This window comes from Felis catus, chromosome B3 (assembly GCF_018350175.1).
Source record: "Felis catus isolate Fca126 chromosome B3, F.catus_Fca126_mat1.0, whole genome shotgun sequence".
Classification (NCBI taxonomy): Eukaryota; Metazoa; Chordata; class Mammalia; order Carnivora; family Felidae; genus Felis; species Felis catus.
In genome coordinates, this window is record NC_058373.1 from 62,317,135 (window position 1) to 62,340,715 (window position 23,581).

Here is a 23,581-nt window from a genome sequence, read left to right on the forward strand (position 1 = left end):
GAATATTATCTAATATATGGTTTATATTCAGATTTCCAAGTGTTCTCAAAATATCCTTAATAGGTGTTAAAAAAGGAGCAACAGACTAAAAATGGAGTCATTTGTGCTAAGCTACATGTCAGCAAACCAAAACTTAATACCTAACCTAATTTCAGTTTTAGCTTTTCTGGAATGTAACCTTTAACTGGTCAACATGGAATTACCTACTCAGCACTAGTGAGATAATCCACACATCCCTTCCCTTCCCTTCAGAAGGGCAACCTTGCATGAAACAATGCATTCTTTACTAATAATTTCTTTTTCCTGCCCCGTTTTGGCATTTCAAAAACCTTCCACTTTGTACAGTCCTTCCGAGTTCCTTTCTATTGCTAGATAGGATGCTGCTTGATTCATGAATTGTTGAATAAATTATTTTAAGTGTAAATTTAAATTTTAAAATTCAATTTTTGTTAATTTTTTTAAAGTTTTATTTATTTAAGTAATCTTTACACCCAATGTGGGGCTTGAACTCATGACCTCAGGCTCAAGAGTTGTCACAAGCTCCTCTGACTGAGCCAGCCAGGTGCCCCTGGGTTGTGGGGTTTTAATTTATTTATTATGTATTTATTTATTAATGTGTATTTTTATTTATTAAAAAAATTTTTTTATGTTTATTCATTTTTGAAAGACTGAGACAGAGCACAATCAGGGGTGGGGCGGAGACAGAGGGGGACACACAATCTGAAGCAGGCTCCAGGCTCTGAGCTGGCAGCACAGAGCCCCGACATGGGGCTCAAACTCACGAACTGAGAGATCATGACCAGAGCTGAAGTCGGACATTCAATAGACTGAGCCACCAGGCACCCCTTTAATGTTTATTTTTGAGAGAGAGAGAGAGAGAGAAAGAGAGAGAGCATGCGAGCAAGTGGGAGAGGGGCAAAGAGAGTGAGACACAGATTTTGAAACAGGCTCCAGGCTCTGAGCTGTCAGCACAGAGCCCAGTGTGGGGCTCAGACTCACAAACTAGGAGATCGTGAACTGAGCTGAAGTCAGACGCTTAACCAACTGGCACCCCTTGTGTTTTTAATAAAGGATTTAATCAAGGATCAAGCATTGCCTTTCAAAAGTATCTTTAGTCTCTTGTAATCTAGGAGAGATCCCCTGTCTTTTTGTTTTGTTTTGATTTGATTTCATGACATTGACATTTTTGAAGATGCCAAGCCAGTTGTCTAGAAAATGTCTAGTAATCTGGATTTGGCTACTTACTTCTAATGATTAGATTTAGGGTAAACATGTTTTAAAATAATAATATTACATAGGTTCTGTGTATCAAACAATCAAATCTGCTTTTTAAAATTTTTATTTAAAAAATGTTTTTAACATTTTATTTATTTTTGAGACAGAGAGAGACAGAGCATGAGCAGGGGAGGGGCAGAGAGAAAGTGAGACACAGAATCCAAAGCAGGCTTCAGGCTTTGAGCTGTCAGCACAGAGCCCGACGCGGGGCTCGAACTCACAAACCACGAGATCATGACATGACCTAGGCTGAAGTTGGACGCTTAACCGACTGAGCCACCCAGGTGCCCCCAATCTGCTTTTTAGTAATTAAATTTTCCGAGTACTCTGTATGTATTAAAAATATGCTATATGTTTACCATTTTTTGAGTACTTACTTTGTGCAACGCTTTATATACCTGAACTCATTTAATACTAACACTGTGAGAAAGAGCCTGGAGCCTGTTTCAGTTTCTGTACCTCCCTCTCTCTGCCCCTTCCCCACTCACCCTCTGTGTGTGTCTCTCTCTCTCAAAAATAAACATAAAAAAAGAAACTAATATGTGAGAAAGTACTACTATTGTTTTACAAGTGAGGAAAATGAAACTCAGAGAGGTTAACTGCTGCCAGCTGTTGCCACAGAAAAGATGCTAATCCAGTATGTTTATAGCAAAAACTTGGGTCAGACTTAGCTGCACTGCTTCAACTCAGAAAAGGCCTCCAGAGGAAAGAAGGAAAGGGGGTGAGAGCCTGCTCTCCACCCTCATCAGGGCAGAGACATTGCAGAGGCAATGGAATCTAGGTTCTATCAGAAGATGGTGAAAATCTTCACCCCTATCTCAGCAAGAGCTAGCCTTTGACACACTCCCAAAACAATTTTTATCCAATACAGGAGAAATTCAGAGGAACAGCTGAAAAACTTGATTGGATTCAATAAACAAACCGTATGAACCAGATAGCCTGGCATACAATCAGCTCAGACTAATTATCTAGAAGCTGACCACCCTGGACATATTATTACTGGGAGCAACTGGACACTCCAATCGTCCCAAACAATGAAAGTCCCCAACTAAACATCTTGGGTTAGAAAGACTTACCCTACCTCTAGGAAACTGGGAGCTTTTCAGTCATTCCGCTCATTTGTGGAGTATAGGAATGGGAATGTTAGAACCCAAGCCCCTAGCAGGCAGTCTTCTCTTTATATAAAATACTGATGACTTTCCTTGCTCCCACTGGTTGTGGTGGCTGGCACCAGGTAGGTCCTGTGGCCAGTCACAGGTTCTGCCAGGGCTCCCTCCTGGCAGAACCAGGTGCGCCCTCCACATGCAGAATGACTCCAGCCAGTTCATGGACTTATATGTGCCGCAGAAATGCTCAGCCAGCAACCGTGTCATCAGTGCTAAGGACCACGGATCCCTCTAGATGAATAAGGCTGAAGTTGACAAGGTGACAGACAGGTTCAACAGCCAGTTTAAAACCTTCACTATCGATGAGCCCATTCGCAGGAAGGGTGAGTCAGATGACTCCATTCTCCGACTGGCTGATGCCACATTTCAAAGAACTGTTGACTGGAGAGAATCACAGATGCAGAATATTTGTCATAAATAAAGAGTGAAAACCCAAAATACATAAAATATTGATGAGTGTTTCCTTGCACATTCAGATGGATGAGGTTATCTCATGATCACTCTACCAGCATCCTCAGGTGACATGAAAACCATACTAGTTAATTATAAATACTGATATTGACAATTGACAGGTTGACAGTGACTGCTTCTGAGAATTTGTGCTTTAGAGTTTCCTTATTAAACGTGACATTATTTTTAGAATTTCTACAAGTAATGTTTAAAATGACAGCATTTTGGGGCACCTGGATGGTTCAGTTGGTTAAGTGTCTGATACAAGCTCAGCTCAGGTCTTGATCTCAGTCAGGGTCATGAGTTCAAGCCCCATGTTGGGCTCTGTGCTGGGCCTGAAGCCTACTTTAAAAATAAAGAAAAACTAGAATGACAGCCTTTTGGACTTAAAGTTGTATAAAAGTGTTTAAAGAATTGTACGTGCTTCTTAATTTTACATTCTCACCAGAAATCACAAGGTTTTGATTTCTCCATATCTCCTCCAACACTTACTTTCCAGTTTATTTCCTTACTTATTTTGAGAGAGAGAGAGGGTGCATGCATGAGTGCAAGCAGGGGAGGGGGCAGAGAGAGACGGAGAGAAAGAACCCCAAGCAGGCTCTGTGCTGTCATCGCAGAGCCTGACCTGGGGCTCCATCTCACAAATCTGTGAGATCATGACCTGAGCCGAAATCAAGAGTTGGGATGCTGAGCTACCAGGTGACCCTATTTATTTATTGAGTAATCTCTATGCCCAACATGGGGCTCAAACTCACAACCTTGAGATCAAGAATTGCATGCTCCACTGACTGAGTCAGCCAGGGGCCCCTTATTTTCCATTTTTTTAAGTCTTTTTTTCTTGGGGGGAGGGAAAGGGGCAAAGAGAGAGAGAGAGAGAAAGAGAGAGAGAGAGAGAGAGAGAGAGAGAGAATCTGAAGCAAGCTCCAAGCTCTGAACTGTTGGCATAGAGCTCACGAGCCAAAGTGAGCTCACGAGCCAAACTTTGACCTGAGCCAAAGTTGGATGCTCAACAGACTGAGATGCCCAGGCGCCTCCTTATTTTTCATTTTAAAAATTACCCATTCTAGGAGTGCCTGGGTGGCTTAGTTGATTGAGTCACTGACTTTACTCAGGTCATGATCTCGCAGTTTGTGAGTTCAAGCCCTGCACTGGGCTTGCTGCTATCAGTGCGGTGACTGCTTCAAATACTCTGTCTCCCTCTCTGCCTCTTCCCTGTTCACTCGGTCTCAAATATAAACATCTAAAAAAAAATTTAAAAATTTACTCATTCTAATAGGTTTAGGGTGGTATCTCATCATGGTTTGAATTTGCATTTTCCTAATGACTAATGATGTCAAGTATTTTTTTTTCATATACTTGTTGTATATGCCATTTGTATATCTTCTTTGGAAAAATGTCTATTCAATTCCTTTGTCCATTTAAAAAATTGGATTGTCTACTTGTTAAGTTTCAAGAATTCTTTATATATTCTGGATACTAGACCCTTATCACATATACCATCAATGTCCTTTGCAATTCCATATACATTTTTAGGATCAACTTTTCCATTTTCCATCCTAAAAAGGTTGATGGGATTTTGATAGGGGCTGCTTTCAATCTGCACATTACTTTAGGTAGTATTGCCATCTTAACAGCTTGTCTTTCAACCCATGCATATGGAATGTCTTCCGTTTATTTAGGCTTTTAATTTCTTCCAGCACTGTGCCCCAGTTTATGTCCTATTTTGTTGCACAAATTTCAAATTTTGATATAGTCTAATTTATCTATTTTTACTTTTGTTGCCTGTACTTTTGGCATCATATCTAAAAATTTATCACCAAATCCAACATTGCAAAGCTTTTCCCCTATGCTTTTTTTCTAAGAGCTTTATACTTCATAGTTTTAGCTCTTAACATTTAGTTCTTTGATCCATTTTGAGTTAATTTTTGTATGTGATGTAAGATAAGGGTCCAGGGGCACCTGGGTGGCTCAGTCAGTTGAATGTCGGACTTGATCTTGACTCAGGTCATGTTCTTGCAGTTCATGGGACTCAGATCCATGTTGGGCTCTGCACTGACACAACAGATCTTGCATGGGATTCTCTCTCTCCCTCTCTCTCTCTGCTCTTCCTGCACTCACATGTGTGCGCTCTCTCTAAAGGTGTGGGGTGTCTGGGTGGCTCAGTAGGTTGAGTGCTGATTTTGACTCAGGTCATGATCTCATGGTTCATGGGTTCGAGCCCTGCGGTCAGGCTCTATGCTGACAGCTTGGAGCCTGGGGCCTGTTTTGGTTTCTGTGTCTCCCTCTCTCTCTCTTTGTCCCTCCCCTGCTCACACTCTGCCTCTCAAAAATAAATAAACTTTGAAAACAATTTTTTTTAATTAAAAAATAAAAGGTGAATTGTATGCTGTCAATTATATTTTAGTGAAGTTATTGAAAAAAAAAAAGTTAAGGGGTGCCTGGGTGGCTGAGTGGTTAAATATCTGGCTCTTAATTCCAGCTCAAGTCATGAGTTTAAGCCCTGCAAGGGGCCCTATGGGGTCCTGTGCTGACATCGAGAGCCTGGCTTGGAATTCTCTCTCTTGTCTCTCTCAAAATAAATAAATAAACAAAAAAAGAAAAAGAAAGTAAAAAAAAATAAACACACACAGAGTACTGGTCCCCACCCCTAGCGTTTCTGATACAGCAGGTTTGGGGAGAAACTGATGCTACTAGTCTAGGGACTATACTTGGAGAACCACTCCATTAGCCCTTAGAAATCATAGTTTCCTAAGGAACTTCAAATAATTTTCTTTTACTGTCTTTCAGAGACATAGGGATAACTATAGTTTGTATCTCGTTCTTACACGCAGGTCCTGACATATTTTAATCTTAACTGAATTTTCGAGTGTGTATTTCTAGAGAGAGCTTCCTTTTTCTATCTTCACAGGTCTATTGAATACATGGTAAAAAACAACAACAAACCTCTTCACTTCATAAACAGACACTGCTTAAAAAGATTTCATATAATAGGGGTGCCTGGGTGGCTCAGTCGGCGAGACATACAACTTTGGCTAGGGTCATGATCTCAGGGTTTGTCAGTTTGAGCCCCACATCAGGCTCTGTGCTAACATCATGGAGCCTGGAGCCTGCTTCTGATTATGTGTCTTCCTCTCTCTTTGCCCTTCCTCTGCTTATGCTCTGTCTCTCTCAAAAATAAACAAACATAAAAAAAAAAGATTTCATATAATAAACTTATTTTAATAGTGCAAAAACCAGTCTGCTTCTAATTAGTGAAGGAACAATTTCCAAAAAATTTTTATAAAAATAGCCAATCCTTTGAACAAATACAAATGCAAATAACTAGGTATATATTACAATTTTGTATCTAAACCCAAGAAAGCAGAGTCCATAATTACAAGCCAAATCATTCTTGAAGCTGGTCATTCCAGTTTACCAAAATGAATAAAAGAAAATTTCTATTTTTTAGGTTTACAGAAAATAAATAAAACAACTCCAGTAAGAAAACTAATTTAAGTTTCATGGAAAACAGGCCACATTGGTGACTTTAAAAGTTTTTCAAGAATATTTACATCTTGATTTTTATGGAAAATAAATTTTATGTTGAATTTGAGGTTTAAAAGACCATGTGATCTTTCTGACCAATAGCTCAGAAGTAAAAGCCAATTTAAGAGCGAAGATAACATTCATGGGACCCAGAGGACTTTAACCTGATCGTAAAGTATAAAGCAAAATTTTAATATGAATTAGTTTGAAATGCAAATATACTTTAGTTTATAATTAAATATAAAAGAAATGAAAAAATTATCATGATTGGGATTCAATTAAAGTTTGGGTAAAATTTTTCTCATATTTATCTCACAGATAATACTGGTCATTCAATATCAATGAATATGGCTTATTTTTGTTTATGAGAAGGGTGTGGCTTCAGAAACCAATTCTCACATTAAATTAATTACTACTGCCAGAACTTGACAGAACTGGTGGTTTTAAATTTGATATTGTTTGAACTACAATTATTTGATAGAAAGAGACTGAGAATCTTGCTGTAAAGCATCCTTCAGAAAGATGGAAATTGCCTAGGCAGAAGAGTATCTCTCTATACACGACTATGTATTTCCATATATATATATATATCTCCTTACTACATCACAAAAACAAAAAAATATCAATATATTTACATATATGTACTGGCCCAAAATGAATTAACTTTCTCTACAAAATTATACGGAGAAAATATTAACACATATTACATAATAAAAGGCAAGGCCCTCTAGAAAAGATGGCAACCATTTGAATAGCTGAGTGCTATTGTTTTTTCTTAATAAAATTTTTAAAATGAAGAAAAAGGAGGATGAGTAGTGTGTAGACAGATAAATCTCTATCCCAGAAAAATACCTACTAGACAGAAGGCCGGCAACCAAAAAATTAGAGCTGTACATGAGGAAATGGCTAATGTTTTTGTCAGCGGTGACAGCTCCACTTAAAGTTACTCTGTAGGGCTTGTACTAAAGCAAAGAGCACAACTTTAATTAGAAGAAATTTTCCCTAAGTGTTCTACTATTTGAACCTTTCATAAAAAGATGAGCAAGTTGATAAAAGGCTATTTGAGGACTTTCATCATTCCTGACTGTAGAGATTTAAAAACTAGCCATACAAATTATAACATCATCAGGAGGAATTTTATGAGGCTTCTTTCTATGACCTAAAGACAAAGATTAAATAGCAATGGATACTCCGACGTAATATCATTATGATGTGCGCTATGCTTGGTTATTATAGCTGTAGTCCATAGGTCTAGTGGTAGAAATGGCAGTCCTGAAGTAGATCTTGGTAAATTTGCTTGACTACATTCTTTAGGTAGTTGTCCTCCAGTGGCACTTTAGATAGAATTGCAGTGATTTCATCTTGGCTAGAAAGAACAAAAGGTTCATTAATTTTTCTGGAAACTTACTTATCGATAGCATTTCAGTGGAATTCATGTTTTTGGGTATGGTCTCTGAGTCTTTTAGGAAGCATAAATAGACATTTCTAAAAATAGATTGCCAAGTTTGAACTGGGATTCCAAAAACAAGGCCTAAGAGCAATTCTGTATGAACTGGGGGGGGGGTATCTTGACTTAGCTAAAAATCTACACTGCTGGTGTTTGCTGATGGATTTGAGGTGGGTGCATTCTAAACTCTACCATCTTACAAACTGTCAACTGTATGTCTAAAAAGTCACAAATAGGAATGAAATATTGTTATGTCTGGTTACAAAGGCTAATTGAGAAAAGCATTATGACTGCACAGCTTTTTTAAATGATTACTAAATGATTAAGTGATATTCTGTTTTTAAGGGCTAAGCTTATACCCATTTTTTTCCTTTTTGGGCTCCTGTTTTAGGTAAGATTATTCAAAAAGTGGAGCAAGTATAAAAGAATATACCAGTGGTCTCCAGTATCCACTGGTGCTAGCAATGAAGGTCACTAAATTATAAGAACAAATCCTTCAAAAGGAAGTCAGGAGTAACATTTGGCACTCAGTATGGATTATCCATTATTGGCATATCCAATAATGGTATATATCCATTATTTCTGGCCACTTTGAGAGATTTTTCAAATAATAGAGGAGAGGTAGAAAAGTCATTAGGAGCCCTATCCTGCTGGCCCTTTACTTACCCAATGTTTCCAAGGTGATTTTGAATGGAAAAAGGTAAGCGTACAGTTGGAAAATGAACTGAGAGAGGTAAAGTTATCTCAAACTTTGCAAATGCTGCAGAGCTGGAGAATAAAAGCCTCAATCTGTAAAAGACAAGATCCTCAATTAAAAATAAAAAACAAAAATAGAATGAAACAAATATATTTTCTTTTTACACTGGTAGGTGAAACTTAGGTGGTACATTATTTCTTGTCCTTATCAAATGGACAGAGGGTAAAACATCTGGAACAAAGTATTATTATGGTTGTTCATTTCCATTGTTAGTCATAAAATTCACTGAAAGAAATCATTTTAGTAAGTTTTTGATTACTTACTTACTGTTACAGATTGAACTATGTCCCTACTGCCATTCATATGTTGAAGCCCTAGCCCCCAGTATCTCAGAATGTAAGATCATTGCAGATTTAATTAGTTAAGATGGAGTCCTACTGGAGTGGGATGGTCTCCTAATCCAAAATGATTGGTGTCCTTATAAAAAGGGGGCACTTGGACACAAACATGCATACAGGAAGAACATGATATGAAGATGAAAGCAGATACTGGAGTTATATATTTATAAGCCAAGGTATGTCAATGATTGCCAGCAAATCACTAGAATTTAAGAGAGAGGCATGAAACAGATTCTCTTAGCCCCTCCGAAAGAACAAACCCTGCTAACATCTTGATGACTTCTAGCCTCCAGAACTGTGAAACAATAAATTGCTGTTGTTTAAAGCCACTGAGTTTGTAGCACTTTGTTAAGGCAGCCCTGGGAAAGTAATACACTTACTCGGTATTAGTCACATCTATGTTCATTAGGTTATAATTTGGTCCCCATCTCTTTAAAAACTCAATTTCTTCTCCAAGGAGTCTACAATGGCTCACTACAAGTGAAATTTCTTGAAGCATCTGGGAAAAATAGGGGGAAAAAAAAAGAAATTATGAAAACATTTCAGTTTTTAGTGGCTGTGTTATAAAGAAATCCCCAAAGTTAAATAATTTATATATTTAAACTTTCATATAAAATTTTTTTTGTAATGTTTATTTTTGAGAGAGAGACAGAGACAGAGTTTGAACTGAGGAGGGGCAGAGAGAGAGGAAGACACAGAATCGAAAGCAGGCTCCAGGCTCTGAGTTGTCAGCACAGAGCCTGATGTGGGGCTCGAACCCATGAGCCGTGAGACCATGACCTGAGTCGAAGTCAGACGCCCAAAAGACTGAGCCACACAAACGCCCCTATGCTTTCATTTTTTAAAAATGTTTATTTTCGAGAGAGAGCACATGAATGGGGGAGGGGCAGAGAGAGAGGGAGACACAGAATCCAAAGCAGGCTCCAGGCTCTGAGCTGTCAGCACAGAGCCCGATATGGGACTTGAATTCATGAACTGTGAGATTATGACCTGAGCTGAAGTCGGATGCTTAACCAACTGAGCCACCCAGGCACCCCAATATTTTTATAATTTCAGGATCCACTATTACATATATAAAATTTCAGCTCTTCTTTTTTTAAAATTTATTATTTTTTTAAAAAATTCTTTTTACATTTATTTGTTTTTGAGAGACAGAGAAAGAGCACAAGTCGGGTAAGGGCAGAGAGAGAATGAGACACAGAATCCAAAGCAGGCTCCAGGTGCTGAGCTGTCAGCACAGAGCCCGATGCGGGGCTCGAATGCACAAAATGTGAGATCATGACCTAAGCCAAGGTTGGATGCTCACCCGATTGAGCCACCCAGGCGCCCCTTTATTATTAAAAAAAAAATTTTTTTTAAGTTTACTTATTTTTGAGAGAGACAGAGACAGTGTGAGTGGGATAGGGGCAGAGAGAGAGGAAGAGACAGAGTGTCCCAAGCAGGCTTCATGCCACCAGGAGAGCCTGATGCTGGGATCCAACTCATGAAACTGTGAGATCATGACCTGAGCCGAAACCAAGAGTTGGACATCTAACCAAATGAGTCACCCAGGAGCCCCTCAGAACTCTTCTTTTTGTGACAGAAAACAAAATTTTCTTTCAAAATACTTTAATCAGATTTACCTTGGGAACCTCATGCTGTGTTTTACATTTCTTCTTCCAGGATTCTTGTTCTTCAATGTACTGGAAGATAAGCTTATGAACTAAAAGGGAGGAAGGAGGAGCTTTATCCTCTGAGGAAGGAAAAACAACAACAACAGGGTATTACTTACTTTCATTTATCTTCTACACATAAGTTAGAAATATTATATAAACTAGAAATACCTTCAAACTACTAGGTATCTAAGTATCCTCTCCGTTTTATTTTCAAACACATAAATCAACATATATAGTAAACACAGACATTCTTATAAAAACTCAAGCCTTTATCATGTACAGAATAGAAGCTGGTTAAAAACATGGGCTTAAATGTAACATAAACCTAAGTTTAAATCCTGCCTTTCCTTACAACCTGAGTGATCCTAAGCACAACACTTACTTCTTTTGAGCTGCAGTTCTCTAATTTGTAAAATGAGGAACCTTACCTCCAAGTGTTAACATAAGTAACACTAATGCCTGATACAGATTAAGTACTCATAATGGTAATTTTTCAATTATGGAAACAGCTATTATTAATCATCACCATTGCTTAAAATCTAGTAATAATTAAAAAAATTAAATTCTACCTAATATTTGGAACATTATCCAAGCAATTTTATGTCTAATAAACATTTCTAAGGACAAATTATTATTATTATTGTTTATATTTAACTTTGTATGTGAAAGAGCTCTCAAGGAGCAATTTACACTTGTAAATATTCAACAAGTTTTTAGTGGATAACTGGACTTACCATCTAACAGAGACTGAAAATTCAGGTCAACAATCTTCCTGAAAGCCTTGTCCAGGAAAGGGAGACCAACTAGGAAGAACCAGAGTAAGAGTAGTATTTCTTTTTATTATCTGATTTTAAGCCACATACAACTCAGTACTTTACAAGCCTACTCTCTCTGGGTAGAAGGGTTTTTTGTTTTTGTTTTTTCTTTAGAGAGAGAGAGAGCATGTGAAGAGAGAGAGAGAGAAGAAAGAGAATCTTAAGAAGGGTCCACACTCAGTGCAGAGTTTGACATGGGGCTTGATCCCACCACCTTGGGATCATGACATGAGCTGAAATCAAGGGTCAGATGCTCAAGTGACTGAGCCACCCAGGTGCCCAAGCAGAGTTTTTTTTAATATAAGCAGCTAAAGGTATATCCTTGAATCATATTATTTTTTGTGAACGGTAAAGGCTCCCCCTGAGACCGCTGAACTATACTTACTGACAGGCCTTTGAAGGAAATTTAAGGTGTAGTACCTTTATTTTAAATTTATCAAGGCCTCCTCCTTTAACTCCTAAATTTTGTGCAAAGATACTATTTTCAGACACCATACAAAAAAATGACTATGATCTCTTCACACCTACTTTCTTTTTATAAATACAGTGCAAATGATTTATGCTCTTAGGATTACAGTAATGAGTTTTAGGTAGCCAGGAGAGCTGCTTCCTCCTCCAAACTCTAGAGTTCTCTCATGTTTCTCGAATTCTGATTCTTTTCATGTTATTGAATATTTTCTATGTGTTAGGCACTGGGGATACAATAATGAGACAAAAAGACACGATCAATTTATATTCTCAAAAAGCTAATAGCTCAGGGGGATACACAGATAATTGCACAAATAAACACACCAAAAACTACAACTGGGAATAGGCACTATTAAGGAAAACTGCGGGAAGCAATGAGAAAATATATAAGAGGAAGGTAACTAGTAGAAGGAATGGGTAAAAGGAGAGTCAGGGAAAACTTTCCTGAGAAAGTGATAATTGAGCTGAGCTCTTAAGGATTACTGGCAGAAATTTATTTAGTGGAGAAGGAGTACTATGGTATGAATGATTGTGTCCTCCCCTCAAATTTGTATGTTGAAATCTTAATGCCCAAGGTGATGGTATTAGGTGACAGATTTTTGGGGAGGTATTTCGGATATGAGGGTAGACCCCTTATGAACGAGATTAATTACGGTCTCAGAAGAGACCCTAAAGAGCTAGCTTGGACTTTCAGCATATAAGGATACAATAAAAAGTATGCGCCCTGGAAGAGGGCTCTCAGCTGAGCATGCTGGCATCCCAGTCTTGGATCTCCAGCTTCCAGAAATGTAGAAAATAAATTTTGGTTGTTCATAAGCTACCCAGTTTATGGCATTTTTGTTATAGTAGTCCAAATGGACAAAGGCAAGGGAAAGAGCTTTCAGGCATAAAAAAGATCATTATGAAGGTCCTGGAGAAGGATGGAATATGACTGACCACAAAAAGACCATGATCTTTTAAAGAAATGAAAGAGGGGTGCCTGGCTGGCCAGTCATCAGAGCATGAGACCCTTGATTCTCAGGGTTGTGAGTTCACGGCCCACATCGTGTGTGGAGCCTACTTTAAAAAAAAAAAAAAGGGAAATGAAAGAAATCCATGTGCCAAAGTGCAGAGAATAGTTTAAGATGAGGCAGGAAAAGGAGGAAAAATTAAATTCTTGCAAGATGTTACAGTTCATAGTAAATATTTTGATCATTAGTCTAAGAGTATTTGGTGCATAATCAGATTTTTAACAATCCCCATAGCTGCAGGAAGGAAGATGAATTGGAGGGGAAAAGGAGAAGATCCAGAAAGGCCAGTTTGAATGTTATTGTAGTCATTTGGTTAGAAATGACTATTGATAGGAAATGAAGAAAAGTGGATCAGTATTAAGGAATTAAAATCAGTAAGTCTTATTGATGATTAGATATGCCTGGCAAGGGATAAAATAAAGAGGTAAAGAGCGATTCCTGTTTTAATTTTGGACCTGGACTAGAGCATGTGGGTGGCTTGAGTGCAGAGTCTGTTTGGCATTCTCTCTCTCCCTCTCACTCTACCCACTCCTCCCCCACCCTTTCTCTCTCTCAAAATAAACAAGCAAACAAACAAACAAATAAACATTTAATTTTGGACCTGGACTGAAGTTGTTGAATTCTTTGAGAAAAGGAAATTTTAAGGAGAATCATGTGTGGAGGCTGGAAAAATGTGAAGTTTGGTTTGCTATGCTGAAATTGTTTCAGAGAAAAGACCTAAAGACACCAACAGGAGCCTCTTAACAAAATAGCTAGGACTCTGTCCAGTTACCATATAGTGATTCCAAAGACTCTGTTAAGCCTACCAATATATACAGAACTTCCAATGAACTTTTCAGGTTAATTTAAGTACAAAAAAAAAAAATATATATATATATCAAGGGGTGCCTGGGTGGCTCAGTTGGCTGAACATCCAACTTCAGCTCAAGTCATGAACTCAAGCTTCAGTTCGTAAGTTCAAGCCCCACAATAGGCTGGCTACTGTCAGCAGACAGCCTGCTTTGGACCTTCTGTCCTCCTCTCTCTCTGCCCCTCCCCTGCTCATGTTCTCTCTCAAAACAAAACAAAACAAAACAAAACAAAACAAAACAAAACAAAACAAAACAAGTGTCACCAGCCATAAGAGTAAGTCTATCAAAAAAGACAGATGGAAAAAAGGAAGCCAGAATAAATAGATGCAAATAGCATATTGATCCATTATTTGGATATGTAAAATTTCTATCATCTAATGTCATTCAACAAAGGTCAACTTTCTTTTTTTTTAAATTTTTTTTTCAACGTTTTTTATTTGATTTTTGGGACAGAGAGAGACAGAGCATGAACGGGGGAGGGGCAGAGAGAGAGGGAGACACAGAATCGGAAACAGGTTCCAGGCTCCGAGCCATCAGCCCAGAGCCTGACGCGGGGCTCGAACTCCCGGACCGCGAGATCGTGACCCGGCTGAAGTCGGACGCTTAACCGACTGCGCCACCCAGGCGCCCCAAGGTCAACTTTCATTAAAGAATTTTTATTTTCATTAGTAGAGAATTTTTATTTTATTCTCTATCTAATAAAATAAAATCCTATTATCATAAATTAAAATAATCGCTTCTTCTAGTGTGCTTTCATTTCATTATGTCAATAGTTATTATTGTAGTAAAATAAAGATTGGACTCCTTAGTGAGTTTATCCATACATTTTTCTGCAGAGGAATTACTTTTGCTACTCACCTGCTGGCTCTCCAAAGGTGATGGTAAGTTCTATTGTGTCATAAAGAAAGGTGAACACAGCTTGATCATCACTCCACTCGATGACTTCCCACTCAGACACGCTGGAGAGAAATAAAACAAAGACAAAAATTTTTTTCTGAAGTAAAAGAAGAGAAGAGTTAACTTTTGATACCACACAAAGAGTGACAGCAATATTTGCTGAAGTTTTTTGCTGGCTTGGGAGATAATCAAATATTTTGATTCAAATACCGTGAATGTACAAATATGCTTTTGAAAGAATTGACCCAATTTTGGGTTCTGCATCAGAGAAAACCCAAGTTTAGGCAATATAAAGTATTAAATATTTTAAAATGATAATTTCATAGCTTTCCCACCTTGTATACTTTCAGCTTGGTGTTGCGTATATTGACTCTTTTTGAGGTTGTATTACGGGTTAAAGATAGTGATACACAGGGGCATCTGGGTGGCTCAGTCAGTTAAGTGTCCAACTCTTGATTTTGGCTCGGGTCATGATTTCAAGGTTCAAGGGTTCAAGCCCCGGGTTTGAGTCCTGGTTTGTGGTTTCAAGCCCCATGTCAGGCTCTGTGCTGGCAGTGCAGAGCCTGCTTGGGAATCTCTCTCTCTCTCCCTCTCTCTCTGCCCCTCTCCCACTGTATGCGGGCTCTCTCTCAAAATCAATAAATAAACTTAAAAAAAACAACAACAGTGATACATGTTAAAAACACATGTCAATTGCTGTAATAGGTTAGCCAACTACAAAGGCACAGGGTAAAACACAAACTAATGACACCTGCTTTTCCTTACCTCAACTGATCCAGTAGCTCTTCAGTTCTATTTGTTTGTTTTTGCACGAAGTCTATTTGAGCAAGGGTCTGCTCTTTCTGTACTTCCAGTTCTAAGAGATTTCTGCAAATCATAGCAGGTAATCAGAGAGATAAGGCTGTTGTCAGAGAATTTGGACTCCATAAAAATAAAAGGTTTATGAGAAGAAGTCACATGCTAGATGGCTCCCCAGTGAAGTGAATGGCATCCATTTTTGTTTTCTTAGTTTTTTTTCTCTTGTGTGTGTGTGTGTGTGTGTGTGTGTGTGTGTGTGTTTTTAAATAAGCATTAATCTAGAAGTGAGGGTCTAATTAGGAAAGGCTTAAACCAATGGTTCTCAAAATTAGGATCCATGAAGGTTTGCATCTTTGACGGTTTGCATATTCTTTAATATTATTATTAAAATTTAGTTTTCATTTTGGGGCGCCTGGGTGGCTCAGTCAGTTAAGGATCCGACTCTTGATTTCCACTCAGGTCTTGATCTCATGGTTTGTGGGAGTGAGCCCCGTGTTGGGCTCTGCAGTGACAGTATGGAGCCTACTTGGGATTCTCTGTCTTCTTTCTCTCAAAGTAAGTAAATAAACTTAAAAAAAAAAAAGTACAATATAAAAACAGTTTAATGCTAGGTTTATTTTCTTTAAAAGGATCCCGATATTATTCAAGCTTGAGAAATACTACCTTGGATTAATGCCCCGTAAGTGCTTAGAAAACACTGCCAACTAAGACAGGTCAAGTTCAACGTGGAACAGAAGCCCTGAGTCAGTCTTAATTCAATATTCATGGGCCTAATCTTGTCAGTTTTTAGAGGTAGGAAGCCATTTAGCCTTGCAAAGTTTGGCCTATTTTCTAACACTCCAGTTGAAGCTGACCTTTGGAGCTCTTCTTCTTCAGTTTTCAACTGTTCCAGTTCTTTAGGGAAAAAAAAAAAATCTGTCAGAATGGACACATTAAAATGTTGCTACAAAAAATAATCTGTTCTATTGAAAATTCTGTATCATTTTATCTCACCTAAATAAACAGAAAATAGCTTGTTTTTTCCCCCATTTATCTTCTTAATTAATTCAGTTACCTTTCTCTGCAGCTCTCATTTCTGAATTCCATTCTTCCATAGGATTGTCTTTCTCTTCATCCTCCAAATTCTTAGTTTCTAAGTAGGCAATGTGCATTAGAATAACTCAGTCAAAAATAACCAGAGATGAGAAAAAAAAGATGGTCCCAAAATGAAGTGTTAACAGTATTTCGCAAATAGTCATCATTCCCCACCTTTCCTTGCCAATAAAGCACTGAGCTATACTTATAATTTCATACAAAGACTTGCTTCTAGCGGCAGACAAGTGAACTTTGAGCCACATGCAATGATCTCCAACAGCAGCTTCTCATAGGCCACTCTGAGATAGAAATTGTTTACATATAATTGCATATGTTGAAGTTGTTAGGCAACCCCATGGACAAGAAACAGGAACAGATACACATACACAAAAGCATGTGTGCACATTTCCAATAAGTACTTAACTTCTTACATTTACTCTTCATCTATTCAAATTCCATCTCTACATTGCAGCCAATGCTTAATACTCTTCAAGGTTGCTCACTGTTCTCAGAAAAAGTCAAACCTCCTTAAGGGGCCCTCCTTGCCCAGGCCCGCAAAGCTGACATCTCCAGCTTTATCTGAATCATGTTCTCTCTTGCGCTTTCTCTATTCTAGCCAACATTGGCCTTATTTCAGATCCTTATACTTGTTACATTCTTTCCCATAGAAGAACTTCTGTGTGTGTTATTCATATTAAATAGTCTGCTTTCCCTTCCTCACTTTAAATCCTCCTCATTTTTCAGATCTTAACTTAAAAGCCATTTCCACAGAGAGAAGCTCCTCCGGACCTGACTAGGTTAGATTTGTTTCAGGACCTTACAGCACCGTGTAACCTCTCTCACAGCACTTAACATAGAATTATTATTTTTAAGCTTATTTATTTATTTTGGGAGAGACAGAGCAAGTTGGGGAGAGGCAGAGAGAGACAGTGAGAGGGAGAGAGAGAGAATCCCAAGCAGGCTCCACACAGGCAGCTCAGAGCCCAGCAGGGGGTTTGAAACCACAAGGTTCAAAGCCGTGAGATCAAGACCTGAGCTGAAACCAAGAGTCAGATGCTTAACTGACTGAGCCATCCAGGTGCCCTAAATTATTTAATTCTTATATTCTTTTTCTAGACGAGAAGCTCCACAGGGCCATAAAGTTTTTGTGTTTAATCACCATAGTATTCTAAGCATTGAGCACTGTACATGGCACAACATAGGTACTCAGTATATTTGCTCAAGGCATAATGAAGGAATGAGAAAGAAATAGCTATTTGTCAGTGGTATCTAGAGAAAGAAGTGTGGTTTTTGGTATTTTAAAGATAAGAGAGAGGTGAATATATCCTTCAGAGAGGAGGCAGAAAGGTTGAATATGTAAGAGATAAGGGAAAATCAGTGATATGAAATTCCTGAGAAGAGGGGATGGAACTGAAGTTTAGGTGGACAGATTGGTCTTAGGGAAAAGAAAGGAATAATGAAAGAATGGATATAGATATATAAAAGTTTGATTTGTTTGGAAGTAGGAAGTTCAAAAGTTCTGACCTAAGAGCTTGTTTTTCGTATGTGAAGTAGAAAGAAAGGTAATGAACAAAGGAGTAGGGCATGAGTAGTAGGAGTCTAAGATTATGGAATTCATATACTCACTATCAATGCAATGTAGAAAACATGTACTAGGCACTTGCTCAATGCAAAGCATAGTACTAAGAACTCTGAAGGATATGGAGAAAAATAAAAGCTGATCTTTGCTTCCATGGAGCTTACACATTAGGGAGATAGCTATATAAAAATAACTGTAATTACAAGTAGATGTATACTACAAGAAGGACTAATAAAACAGCTACAGGATCTCAAGGGAGATAAGGACTGCTTCCTTTGGTAGAAAACAGAAGGAAAATGCATTAGCAAAGACAAAATAGCAAGACTGCATAGAGATGACAAGATTTGGTTGGAATCTGGGATGCATAATAGAAGAATAATAGTAAATCATGTAAGAAAGGAAGACCTAAAAATTATTGTGGAGAATGTAAATGTCAAGCTCAGGTGTTTGGACTTTATTGTTATAAATGGAAAGAAGTTTGTGAAGGGAGTAACATAATGAAAACCGTTCTTCATAATTATTTAATCTGGCAGCAATGCGCAGGTTGGACTAGAAGGAGGTAGGATGAAATTAAGAGTATAGAAACATTGCAGGGTGCCTAGGTGGCTTGGTTGGTTAAGCGTCTGACTCTTGGTTTCATCTCGGGTCATGATCTCATGGTTTGTGAGTTCGAGTCCCGTGAGGGGCTCTGTGCTAACAGTGTGGAGCCTGCTTGGGATTCTCTGTCTCCCTCTCTCTCTCTCTCTCTGCCCTTCCCCTGCTCACCATCTCTCAAAAAAATAAGTAAATAAACAAAAAAAAAAAGAGTACAGAAAGATTAGTTAGAAGACTTGGAATAGCGTGTCAGAATTGATGATAGCCTTAATGGGAATGGGAAAGAATACGAGATGCTGAAGAAGCAGATATGACAGGACCTGATTAGAGAGACTCAAAGACAATGAAAGTTTTTAGCTGTTTACAGTATGTAACAATAGTGATGCCATTAACAGAGATGAGAAACATCATAGGGAGAGCAGATTTTCAGATTTTATTTTGGAAATAACAATATCCTTAAGGTGCTTAAAGACATATTTGCATAAAGGTTCAGCAAGAAACTAGAAATGTTAAGTTTGGAACTCAAGAGAGAGGCTAAAGATGACCTCACTCAGAATAATTATAAGCTATTTAAGGGCAAAAATCTGTGTTTATAATATCTTTTTTTCTGAGCCTAAGCATAGTATCGGGCATGCAGCAGGTGTTCAACAAATGATGAATTTAACTGAATTTGGAAATCATACAAACACAAATGTTAAGGCAGATGAAAGCATGAAGGAGAGAATATAGAAATGAGTAGATGATAAAATCTAAAGGCCTACAAAAGAAGTTAGAGAGCAACAGAGAAGCTAAAAGGAATAGTCAGAAAAAAAAAGAGTCACAGTAGTACAATATCATAGAGGTTTAGGGAGATGAAAAATTCAGAAGGAAGAGAATAATCATCAGTATCAAATGCTGAAGGAGGTCAAGATAGCTAAGGACTAAGAGCTTCTAAATTTGATGATTATGTGGAATTTTGTGATTTATGAGAAAGCACTGCAGGACAACAATACTAACAAATCGGGAATATGAGAGGTCAAACTAAAAGGACAGCTGTTTTTCCAAATGGAGATAATAAGTTCATCTATTAAAAAAATAAGATTATAGTCTAGGTTATGAAGAACTTTCTAAAGAGGTTTATTATCTTGGGCATCTCTTGTTGATTGTGTTATGGATGACCACAGGTAAAGAGCTTTATTTTGCTCTAATGTCTCAAATTGCTAATACAAGCCTTCAGCATAGTGATACCAGCAATCTGTACCGTAGGGAAGCTTTTAGGTAAAATTAAACTACCTTTGGGAAAGTGTTCAAAATACTTTACCTATTTCCACCTCAGTGAGACATTTCTCAATCTTCTTAAGTATGTTGTCCATTCCATCTATCCTTGTCTGAAGTCTCTCCCTCTCATTCTAAAAATACAATATTACACTGTTAAGTTAAACCTCTAAACAAAACACTTTAACATTATAAATGGTTAAACTTACTGACCTACTGCTTTGTCTATACCATGAACAGGCAAATCTTGAAACGAAGGTCAAAGCTTCAAGTCTGGACTTAAGATGTTTTTAAAAAGCATACATAACAGGCGTGTCAAGGTGACTTGGTCGGTTAAGCATTCAACTTTGGCTCAATGATCTCATGGTTCATAAGTCTGAGCCCCACATCGGGCTCTCTGCTGTCAGCACAGAGCCCACTTTAGATCTTCTGTCACCCTCTCTCTCGGCCCCTCCCCTGCTCTCACATGCACTCTCTCAAAAATAATAAACATTAAAAAAAAAAGGCATACATAATAGATTCATATAAACCCATTTTTTGTACTTTCCTTTATTCCAGCATTTCCATGTTAATATATATTACTTAAAAAAAAAAAAGAATTCTTTTTTAAATTAAAAAAAATTTTTTTTTAATGTTTATTTGAGACAGAGAGAGACAGAGCATGAATGGGGGAGGGTCAGAGAGAGAGGGAGACACAGAATCCAAGGCAGGCTCCAGGCTCTGAGCTGTCAGCACAGAGCCTGACACGGGGCTCAAACTCACAGACCGTGAGATCATGACCTGAGCCGAAGTCGGAAGCTCAACTGACTGAGCCACCCAGGCGCCTCCCCAAAAAAATAATTCTTAAAAAAATGTTCTATGGTCAAATAAATATGGAAAACATTGAATAGAATTAAAGCATTTTTTGTTCTTTTTAGACTTAAAAAAAAAAATTCTGAGTTTAGACTTCAATATGCTATTTTTTCTCCAAAGGAAGGATATGGCATGTGACATTTCTCAGAGTTATTTGCCAAATGAAAATTTGAAGAGCCTTTCTTAAAGTATCATCATTTTGGGAAATGCTACTTTAAACATGCACACACAGGAGCACTGGTTGGCTCAGTCAGTAGAGTATGCAACTCTTGATCTAGGGGTCGTGAGTTCAAGCCCCACATTGGGCATAGAGCTTGCTTGCTTACTTACATACATACATACCTAAAAATAAACATGCACATACATTCATAGATGGGTATGGACTATGAGGAAGATAATACTACAGTACAGTCCTTAGCAACAGAAGATCAGAATCCTACATTGTTTTACCTCAACATTTGAGATGAGACATAGGCCCATATTAGTAAATATATTCTAGAATTACTCAGATTTCCCTTTTTTTTTTTTTTTTTTTTTAAGTAGGCTCCATGCCTAACGTGGGGCTTGAACTCATGACTCTGAGATTGAGAGTTGCATGCTCCACTGACTGAGCCAACCAGATGCCTCTGGATTTCCCACTTTTGATAAATTGAACTCCACCTCTTATGAACCATTGTAAATTTATGCCCAAGTCTCATTCACATGTCTCTCCGAAGAAACGTTCTTCACATCCTACAACCACTATAAAGTAACTTTAATAGACCTTTCTTTCTATGCTGTTAGCTGTGTCAAATTACCTGAGCTGACTGTACCAGCTTGCTGTAGAGAGCCACTTTTCCTTGGTGAGTGAAGACTTTAGTCATCTTGGTAAAACGTGACTTTATTTTGTTCAGGTAAATTCCAAAGGCCTTCAGCTGCAAGAGAAAGTCAAAGGTTATAATGCCCTAAAACAAGTGAGTTAGAAAAGGCAAATGGTCTGGAAAGGCTGGATCAGCTGCTATGTGCTAAGCTTTGCCTATCCTACACTGATTCCTAAGGCAGGGCATTTCTCATTTGCAAATCTTAAAAAAAACAAAAAACAAAAACTCATTCATTCATTTAAATTAAGTAATCTCTGTGCCTAATGTGGGACTCAAACTCCTGACCCAAGATCAAGAGTCATATGCTCCAAGAGTTGAGAGCCAGCCAGATGTCCCCTCATTTGCAAATTTAATCATATTTAATAGTTTAAGAACAGAACCAATGATTTTAGTTTTAATTCCTGCTTAAAAAAAATTTTTTTATGTTTATTTATATTTGAGAGAGAGAGAGACAGAGCACAAGTGGTGGAGGGGCAGAGAGACAGAGACAGAATCCGAAACAGGCTCCAGGCTCTGAGATGCGAGCAGTCAGCACAGAGGTTGACACGGGTCTTGAACTCACAAGCAGTGAGATCATGACCTGAGCCGGAGTCGGATGCTCAAACGACTGAGCCACCCAGGCACCCCTAATTCCTGTTTTTCATTCATTTATTCATATTACAAGTTAGAAAATAACAGGTTCTTAGTTAATTTAAAAAACTCTTTTAATATATTAGAGCACATATAAAATGTGTTGCTTATTATTTAACCAATTAAAGTAAATCTTTTCCTCATCTAAATCTAAGTGAAAGGAAAACAAGTAGGAGGAAATTCTAAATAAACTTCAAATATATTTCCTATTATTAAATTAGTCATTTCAGGTTTGAAAAATTATATATTAACAATTACTCATATATAATTAAATTAAAACCTTGATAACATATTATACCTGAGAAGTTAAAGAACTCATCACTAATTACCACGTAACAGTTACTTATTTCACAATAAACTGTTCAAAATGTGTATACTGATTCCCATTCAGAAAATGAGACAAAAATACCTCCTCATCAGAGCAGTGTCTCATTTTTTCCCACAGGTTCCTATTTACATCAGTCAACAGTTTATCCTGGTTCAGTGCAGATAGCTTTAATCTAAAATATAGAAAAGTTAATTAGCTCAGGGTTCAGAAGTCAGCTAGAATGAATCAACACAGATTTACAGGCATAATTAATTTGATTCTTCCTAATTCTTTTCTACCTTAAAAAAAAGGGGCATTTACTCAAGAACAGTGGTCAGCTTCATTATTTCAACACTTGTAGAACAGTTCAAGAATGCTATGAATCATAAAAACTTCTCACAAACATTTTTCTCAAGCAACTTGGTCTAACATGAAAACATGTTGCTTTTAAAGAATCTTTAAGGCCTATCAATGCGTAATTATTGTCAAGTTGTAGCTATTATTTTAAGTAAAAGTTCCCATTCAGCTCAGTCTTATCTCACCTTTATAGTATAGCATTTGTAAAAGTAGCAAAGTTACATATTAGTCTCTTGTTAGTAAGTAGAATACATTTCTATCAGAGTTAGAAGATATTATATACAGGAGTATAGGTGTAAAATCAGATAGTAGAGCACATCTAAACATACTGCACATTGTATGCATGATCTTATTTTATTCAAAATAAAACATTCTCAGACAAATCTGAGGCACTCAACTCTTTTAAAAAACATGAAGATAAGAAACTTTTCTGTCTTGTTCAGTGATGAACACCAATACTTTTTCTTTTTTTTTTTTAATTTTTTTTAACGTTTATTTATTTTTGAGACAGGGAGAGACAGCATGAACGGGGGAGGGTCAGAGAGAGGGAGACACAGAATCAGAAACAGGCTCCAGGCTCTGAGCTGTCAGCACAGAGCCTGATGCGGGGCTCGAACTCACG

General features: G+C 37.7%; 1 protein-coding gene across 6 annotated transcripts in view; it reads right to left on the bottom strand.

The window, feature by feature from the left end:
* Positions 1-6,089: 6,089 nt before the first annotated feature.
* The window catches only part of KNL1 (kinetochore scaffold 1), a 67,630-nt gene continuing 50,138 nt past the window's right edge, over positions 6,090-23,581 (bottom strand). For all 6 annotated transcript variants that reach the window (XM_045059525.1, XM_045059526.1, XM_011283064.4 and 3 more), the window contains 12 exons: positions 22,705-22,795; positions 21,603-21,719; positions 20,000-20,087; positions 16,507-16,584; positions 16,307-16,346; positions 15,420-15,521; positions 14,616-14,716; positions 11,348-11,416; positions 10,581-10,690; positions 9,339-9,457; positions 8,530-8,652; positions 6,090-7,782 (listed from right to left, as the gene is read on the bottom strand). In XM_045059525.1, the coding sequence (XP_044915460.1) occupies positions 7,668-7,782; positions 8,530-8,652; positions 9,339-9,457; positions 10,581-10,690; positions 11,348-11,416; positions 14,616-14,716; positions 15,420-15,521; positions 16,307-16,346; positions 16,507-16,584; positions 20,000-20,087; positions 21,603-21,719; positions 22,705-22,795 (1,153 nt within the window). In that variant the 3' untranslated portion in view covers positions 6,090-7,667. The remainder of the gene's footprint in view (positions 7,783-8,529; positions 8,653-9,338; positions 9,458-10,580; positions 10,691-11,347; positions 11,417-14,615; positions 14,717-15,419; positions 15,522-16,306; positions 16,347-16,506; positions 16,585-19,999; positions 20,088-21,602; positions 21,720-22,704; positions 22,796-23,581) is intronic.